This window comes from Camponotus vicinus, unplaced genomic scaffold, assembly GCF_025532165.1.
Source record: "Camponotus vicinus isolate PSW18456_S1 unplaced genomic scaffold, iyCamVici1.0 SCAF_12, whole genome shotgun sequence".
NCBI lineage: Eukaryota > Metazoa > Arthropoda > Insecta > Hymenoptera > Formicidae > Camponotus > Camponotus vicinus.
The window spans coordinates 4,806,755-4,815,036 of NW_028141948.1; the positions used below are offsets into that span (position 1 = coordinate 4,806,755).

Below are 8,282 nucleotides of genomic sequence, written 5' to 3' on the forward strand. Positions count from 1 at the left end.
ACGGGAGGTCATAGGGGGCGAGGGCGTAAAAATCACTCGACCGAGAAAAACGGTCGAGCTGAGACTTAAAGGCCTGGATGCCTCGATTACTCCCTCTGAGGCTAGGGAAGCACTGGTGTGGAAAGGCCAGTGCAATCTAGAAGAAATACAGGTGGGAGTGATTAGGAGAGTACCCGGAGGACTGGGTACAATGTGGGCCAAGTGCCCTCTAATCCCAGCCAACAGAGTGGCCGAGACTGGAAAAATCCAAATTGGATGGTCTATGGTCAGGACGGAAATACTCGCGGATCGATCCCTCCAATGCTTTAAGTGCTTGGAGGGGGGACATGTGGCAATACGCTGCCCGAATAATATTGACCGGAACAACAAGTGCTACCGGTGCGGCGAGACAGGTCACCGTGCGCAGGGATGTACCAATGAGGTACACTGCCTCCTGTGCGCGGAATACAAACTCCCCACTAGACATAAGGTGGGGAGTAAGGCCTGCCAAGCAGCCAAGAGGAAAAGGAGGGGAGTTAAGGAGAGTACAACTCCCTCCTCGAGCTCCCCCACACCAACGAAGAAGGAGGTCCGTCCCCCCCCAACACCAATGGAGTAGGCGGTCCTTCCTCCCCCGGATTCCCCAATCCCATCAATATCATGGGGGGTTACCGAAGGAATAGCCAGGACAAGGCCCTTCAAAAAAGAGGCAGGCAAATCCAGAAGACTTGGATGGCATGGGCGCAGAGCTCGAGCCAGAGAGGCCGAAGCCTAGAAGACCGGCCACACGTTCCCAATCTCTTGACTCCACAAAGACGGAGGAAGAGCAGGAGGAATACTAGTTTGCAGGATGACTAGAATCCTGCAAGCAAACCTCAACCACGCCCGTCGGGCACAAGACCTTTTTGTGCACAACTTGGCGGAGCGTGGTTGTGGATTAGGGATTGTCGCCGTACGAGGTACCCGCGAATCATCCTTTATGGATGGCGTCTTCGTGCGGCAAGGTGGCAATCACATGGAGGACAGCGACAGACTTCCTCCCCTGCACCTTGATAGAAGCAGGAGAGGGGTATGTCGCAGTACAATGGGGGCGCATCGCCGTATTCAGCGTATACCTGAGCCCGGCCTTGGACGCTGCCCAATACACGAGGAGATTGGACCGGAAGGGGAGTGCGCCAATAGGCTCCTCCTCCTTCCGAGTCCGGTAATGGTCGCTGGGGACTTCAATGCCAAATCCAGGCTTTGGGGTTTCCCGCGACCGAACTGGAAGGGCAACGTCTTAATAGAATGGGCGGCGGAACTTGGCCTGAGTATTCTCAACTCGGGCACGAGGAGCACCTGCGTGCGGCCACAGGGGCAGTCCATTGTGGACCTGACTTGGGTCAGCCCCCTGGCCGTGCGCTTAGTTAGCGACTGGAGAGTGGTAGTGGATGCCGAATCTCTGTCTGATCATAGATATATAGAGATGGCATCCGCCCCTGCCTCCAGAGAGGTGCTCACTCGCCGCCGAGAGGTGAAGGGTAGAATGCGGCGATGGGCCCTAAAGAAGATAGAGGAGGATGACCTGTTCTCCTCAATCCTCGCAGCAATGTGGGAGAGAGAAGGGAGAGGGGAAGAGGAACTACCTCTGTTAGAAGAGGTGCAATGGGTCCGGGGAGTTATGCAGGACGCGTGCGATGCGTCCATGCCCCGGATCCGCCCCTCTCCCAGGAAGGCGGCATATGGTGGACGGAGGAAATTGCTGAACTCAGGCGCTCCTCCGTCCGCCATAGAAGGAGTTACGACAGGGCCAGGAGGGCCCGTAACACTCGTAACAGAGTCGCGAGGATGGAGGAGACATTGGAGGCATATGACGCCGCCAAGACGGCCCTGAGAGTGGCCATAAAAGCCGCAAAGGCCAGGGCCTGGGAGGAATTGATCCTCACCCTGGACCAGGATCCATGGGGCCGCCCCTACAGCATCATCATGAAGAAGCTGAAGGGGGGCGCGCCCCCAACCACAGAGATCCTGGACCCCCAGTTCGTCCAACAGATCGTGACGACCCTCTTCCCAGTCGGAAGAGACGCCGCGCCCATCCCTGCTCCGGACAACAGCCCGGAGTGGGAGTGGAATGAGGACGAACTGGGAATTACCCGGGGTGAGGTGAGGGACGCCGTCAAGAGAATTAAATCCGGGAAGGCACCCGGCCCTGACGGCGTCCACGGTAAAGTGTGGGCCCTGGTCTCTAAAGAGCTAGGAGGCTATATGAGGCACCTCTTTAACAGGTGCCTCAAGGAAGGTCGCTTCCCCACAGAATGGAAGAGGGCAAATTTCGTCCTCATTCCGAAAGGGGGCAAACCGGGGGACTTACTCTCGTCGTACCGTCCCATATGTCTGCTGGACGAGGCGGGCAAGATCATGGACAGGATAATTGCCAACCGCCTCGTCCGGCATCTGTCCCGGACCGATCCTGACCTTAGTCAGGACCAATACGGCTTCCGCAGCGGGCGGTCCACTGTGGACGCAATACTGCGCATCAGGTCCGCTGTGGAGGCCGAAGTGGAGGACGGTGGGGTGTTGATGGCGGTGTCTTTAGACATTACCAACGCCTTCAACACCATGCCGTGGCGGTGGATAATGGGGGCATTCGAACACCATGGTGTGCCCCCATATCTAACCGCAGTGGTCCGCGACTACCTTCGAGACAGTCCTGGTCTGCATAGACCGAGACGGGGCGGTGCGAGAGAGGGACATTAGATGCGGGGTTCCACATGGCTCGGTCTTGGGCCCATTACTGTGGAACATCGCCTATAATCATGTCCTCCGGTCAGCCCTTCCCCTGCTACGCTGACGACACAGTGCTTGCTGGGGGTCAAAGCTGGAGGGAGGCGACCACCAGGGCAGAAATCTGGAGAGCGTGGTGCGCTCCATCAGAGTCCTGGGGTTGGAGGTGGCGGCCAGAAAGACCGAAGCCGAATTTTTCACGGCCGGTCGCGAGGCCCGCCGCCTCCGACTCTCATTCGAGTAGGTGAGGCTCGCGTCCAGGTTGGGAGGGAGATCAAGTATCTTGGACTCCAACTGACTCCGACGGACGCGACCTGGTCCTTCGGCGAGCACTCGCCGTCTGGCCCCGAGAGTAGAGGGAGTAGCTATGGCCTTGAGCCGGCTGCTCCCGAACCTCGGGGGACCGGGCGGAAAGGTTCTCCGGGTCTATGCTGCCGTGGTTGCGTAGCCCTATACGGGGCCTCAGTGTGGGCCGAAGACGTGGCGGTCACCCGCGGGCTGCGAGATCTGCTGCGCAGACTCCAGCGGCGGGTGGCCATAAGGGCGGCCAGGGGCTACCGTACGGTTAGCCACGCGGCGGCGACGGTCCTGACCGGTATGCCCCCGTTGGATCTCGCGGCCCGCATGTACAGTAATATGTACAGGAGGGTTCGCGGAATCCGTGAAAACAGGGCGGAGATTACCGGTCGGGTCCGTCGAATGATTAAGGACCAGGCTCGACGGTCCATGATACTCGAGTGGCAGAGGTCACTCGAGGATCCCCAAATTGCGGGAAAAAGGACCGTCGAGGCCATAAGACCCTGTCTTCCCGACTGGATAGACAGGGTCAAGCATGAAGGCATCGGATGACACAGGTGCTCACCGGACACGGATGTTTCGGTGAGTACCTGTGCAGGATTGGGAAGAAGCGCACCGCGGAGTGCCACCACTGCGGTCACCCGCACGACTCGGCGCAGCACACGTTAGAGTCCTGTCCGGCGTGGGCGGCCGAGCATGCGGATTTAACGGCCGCAGTGGGGGCGGACCTCTCCCTCCCGACCGTAATAAGAGCGATGGTCGGGAGCAGAGAGGCGTGGAAGGCAATGTCCTCCTTCTGCAGCAAAGTCATGTTGCAGAAGGAAGATGCGGAGAGGGAGAGGGAGAGGCGCGGCAGGGATCGTCGCCGTGGCGCCTCTCCTAATCCGCCAAGAGACGGCGGGATGCCTCCGCCGGACGGAGGCCTGCCTCCACGAAGGCGGAGGCATCATAGCCCCCACCGCCCTCCCCCGAACGTCAATGGGGGAGGATGACCTCGACACTCTCTCGACGGTGCGCCACCTTGTCGTGGTGGGAGAGCTCCCATTCCTTTGGGAGTGGGTCTAAGAGCGCACCATTGCACGTATGTATGGGTAATGGATGTATGAGCGTGGAGCAGGAGTGTGTGGATATTTCTCGCAGACTAATCAAGGGGGGAGTAGTAGCCTCCCGACCGGGGGGAGCGCGTGAAGTCAGTACCTGGGCCTCTGACCTAGTAATATGGGAGATCGTAAGCCCACAGCAGTGGCAAGGTTCCCGTGAACGGTTATGCATACTAGTGGGAAGACCGCTCCGTGTTCTCCGGTTGGAGCCTAGCCGGGAGTTGAAGCCCGCCCCTGTGACACGGTGCGGGGGTGAGGCGTGGCTCCCTTACCCCATACCCTGCCGATGGGGGATATACCTTGGCACCCTCTAGCCCGGGGTCGGGGGGAGCGGCCGTTCGGATCGGCACGCCTTCCTTCCCTGGGGTGAGGCTAAACCTTTAGCATCAGCGTGGACCCGGCCCTCTCCGGGAACCTTTTTATTGTAGAGTCACTGGAAGGGATAGGCCTGGCGAGTCGAAAGCAGCTTCTCTGTTTCCCTTCCCTTAACTAGGGCACTTAATCACCGGGGAAGGAGCCCCACCATGGTGGGGCTGCCATGATGGCCGAACCGGATTATTTGCAGATACATACTATGGAAGAACTACACACATATATCAAACTGGGGGGGATTAAGGAAATGGCTTCACCGCCGGTGAAGGGAGCCGGAGGTACTGTCTTCGATCCGAAGGCAGTTGGAGAATCAGCCAACTCCGGACATCACATCCGAGGTGATGCAGGTGGTTCGCATCCTAGAGAAAGTGGCCACGACGTCCAAGAACTTGAAGGGCACCTATGTCAGGGCACTGAGGATGGCGGCCCTCAATGTCCATGCAGGCGTGAACCTCCTGGCGCACAGACTGCAAGAGGGAAGCAGCGGAGACGCGGACGACGTTGTGGCAGACCTCAGGAGGAAGATTAGGGGCATGCAATTGGAGAAGGAGAGAATGGAGAGGGAGTTAGAGCAGGTGTCTCTCTACAGAAGAGAAGGCGAAAAGGTGCAAAGGGAGAATGAGGAGTTGAGGAGGAGGATGAGGAGCCTAAAGGAAGAGCTCCAGGAGGTTAAGGAGAGATGGGACGGGGGGGCGGTGGGGGAAGACAGAACTCCCCGCCCGCCCACCCCCCTCTTGCCCTCTTGACCTTGCCACCACCTGCGACGGTGGGGGGGCGGGGACGTCCCCCGCCAAGAGCGGAGGTCAGCCCGCGCCCCCTCCCCTCGGGGGGGGGTGGCGAGTGGGTTTGAGCCGAGTTACTCTCTCCTCCAACAAATGGAGGGAATAATAGGCCGGATTGTTGGAGAGGTGGCGGGGAGACTCAGCGTTCGGGGATCGTGGGGATCTTTGGCTCCCCTCCACCGACTCCTGTCGCTGATCTTCCCACCGCCATGGAGTTTGACTCTCTCCCGGCGCCTGAGGCCCCCATGCCGGGGACCTCGGGCGCCGAGAGGGCGCCAAAAAAGAAGAAGAAGAAGAAAAAAAAGAAGGAAATGACTGCGCCCCTTGCCTCTCCTGCAGTCAGGACAGTGAGGAGTGGACAGGCGCAACCGCAGGAAGAGGGGAAGATGGAAAGGGATCCGGAGAGGAGGACCGTGGAACCAACATGGGCTACGGTTGGAAGGGGGGGAAAGGGATCAGTGAGAACCCTGCCCCCTCCCCAACAACCACTGGCACCCGCAGCCAGGAAGCCGGAGAAGAGTGGAGGTAGCGGTGGTGGAGGGAATCCTCCTCCCCCACTAAGGGGTAGAAGGGTCCCCTCCACTGCTGCGATTACCATCACAGCTCCTAAAGGGTTTTACGCAGACGTAATGCGTAGAGCCAGACAGGGCATAGGAGCGGAGAGACTTAAGAGCCTGGGAATCGAGGACATGCGTACCCGTCGAGGGATGACGGGGGCGTATGTCCTTGAAATCCCGGGTAATAAGAAAGAGGATAGGGAGTCCATGGCGGAGGCCATGCCGCGGAGATGCGGCTGGTCTTCGCCGAAGACCCCTCGGTGAAGATCTCGAGGCCGTCTGCCGTGGTCCGGGTCAGAGATTTGGATGAGGCCGTAACTACGGACGAGGTTGTTGCAGCTATTGCAGCAAGAGGCGTGGCTAAGATGAGTGAGATTAGGGCATCTATCACCAGGTCCACCAATGGAATGGGGATGGCCTGGGTCCGTTGCCCGGTCGCGGCGGCTGATGACTTGGCCAAGGTTGGCCGTATCAGGGTTGGATGGTCGACCATGAGGGTGGAATCGACGGCGGCACGTCCCTCCTACTGCTTTAAGTGTTGGAGGGAGGGACATGTTGCCGTCAGCTGCAGTGGAAGGGAAGACAGGTCGCGTACCTGCTACAGGTGTGGAGTCGTCGGCCACACAGCGTCGGCGTGCCAGGCGGCTCCCCGCTGTCTGCTATGCGCCGAGGCTGGGAGGAGGGCGGATCACAGGATGGGCGGTGCGGGCTGCAACATGGCGACTGGCCGCGTCCCCCCCACTCCCGCTGCTCTACGGCGGGTCGGGACGGCGAAGTCGGACGCACCTAAAGAGGACTCGATGGGGATGGAGGTGGAGATGCAGCAGCAACAGCCACAGCAGGACCCACCCAAGGCGCAAAGACCCCCGAGAGAGAGGACATCGAGGAGGGAAACTGTCGAGGTGGAGAGGACACAGGATGGATAGGGTAAGCGTAAGACCTCTATCATATTGCAGGCCAACCTCAACCACGCCCGCCATGCACAGGATTTATTCCTGCACACAATGGCGGAGCGTGGCTGCGGGCTGGGAGTCGTGGCGGAGCCGTATGCGGTCCCCGCCGACCACCCGTCCTGGTTTGCGGGCGGGGGCTCGGGGCGGGCCGCGCCACGTGTGGCCATCGTGCGGGGGGGGCGACGGTGAGTCGTGGAGGGCGGTGACGGTCTTCTGTGAGGCCGTCATGACAGCGAAGGAGGAGGCCGAAAGGGAGAGAAGAGAAAGAAGAAGGATGCCCCCCCCCCACCACATGTGCCGGGCATCAGGAGAGTACTGCGGGGGAGAAGAAGGCTGCTCGGACCCCCGCCGCGGGACCATCCCTGAAGAGGAGGAAAGGTCTCTAAGAGGAGGAGCGGAGGAGTGGGAGGAGGTTTCAGGGACAAAGGAGCCTCAGCTATAGCAATACGGCTCCGCAGTGCCCCCCCTCCCGCTCCTCCCTCACTGCACAAGAAGAGGCCCCTTGACCAGGGGCTGCGGCGATTGGGGAGCCGGTGAGGAGCGGGGAATCTCTCGCCGGCATATTCCCCGTTGGCGGTACTGGGAGGTGGAGGTGTCCCTCCTCCCGGTAATAATAGAAGGTAAGGCGGTGGGGGGGGTCGCGGAAGAATGCCCTTGGCGTACCCATGGCCCTCCCGTTTTAAGCCGCTGAGGAGGACACCCGCAGGGATTTTAACCGGTAACAGTCCGGCATAACCTCCTCTCCCTCCCCGGGAAGAGGAGGTATCCATGAGGATTTTTCCTGCGCAACAAAAAAAACAAAAAAAAGGATGACCTCGACAGGGGGCGGGGGGCCGCTAATGCGACCTTCCGCCCCTGGCCGAGGAGAGTGGGGGGTGCCGTTCCGGGGAGTCACTGGGCTCCAAAGAGGAGAGAGAAGGAGCCCTGCGGGGACACTGCCGAATCCCACTCCCTAAGGGGAGGGAAGGGAGCACGCCCCAGCAGGGACAATTAGGAAGAGCCTGGAGTGTAAGCCCGATTTCCCACCCCTACGGGGGAGGGAAGGAGGCTCACTCCGGGCTCGAGGGGCCGGGGCTCGAGCGGGAGACTCGAGCCCCGACCCCGCCTCCCGGAAAACCCGAGGGAACGTGGCGTGGAGGTGATGGCCCTCTGCGCCACAACTAGTGATGGTGCCGCCGCGTAACAGCGGCGGCGTGGGCGGGCCCCTCAACTCGGCAATTGATTGACGGAGAGGGGTCCGCCCACAGGGTTAGGCCGGATGGGTGAGGAAAGACGTCCGGAAGAAATGCTTCGGTATCCCCGGTCCTCCCCCCGACACCCTAGTAGGCATCCGGTGAGATTTTAGTCGGTAAACCGGTCATTCAAACCAGGAGTCCGACATAACCTCTCGCTCCCTCACCGGGGAGCAGCGGTATCCATAAAGGATTTCCTCATCGTTACCAAAAAAAAGGGGGCCATAAGAGGATACCATTGGTTTGA

General features: G+C 60.2%; 1 protein-coding gene across 1 annotated transcript; it reads left to right on the top strand.

Moving 5' to 3' along the window:
- Window positions 1-829: 829 nt before the first annotated feature.
- LOC145963225 (uncharacterized) lies at window positions 830-3,591 on the top strand. The gene is made up of 3 exons (XM_083084943.1): window positions 830-1,627; window positions 1,690-2,695; window positions 2,837-3,591. Exons 1-3 carry the CDS (start codon window positions 830-832, stop codon window positions 3,589-3,591), a joined length of 2,559 nt encoding a protein of 852 aa, XP_082941069.1.
- Window positions 3,592-8,282: the final 4,691 nt, after the last annotated feature.

Bases quoted from the DNA above. Each gene is read 5' to 3' on its own strand.
- LOC145963225 (XM_083084943.1), top strand. From the start codon at position 830: ATGACTAGAATCCTGCAAGCAAACCTCAACCACGCCCGTCGGGCACAA. The intron at 1,628-1,689 runs GTCCGGGGAGTT...CCCCTCTCCCAG, and splicing joins TGTTAGAAGAGGTGCAATGG to GAAGGCGGCATATGGTGGAC. The intron at 2,696-2,836 runs GTGCGAGAGAGG...TGGGGGTCAAAG, and splicing joins GCATAGACCGAGACGGGGCG to CTGGAGGGAGGCGACCACCA.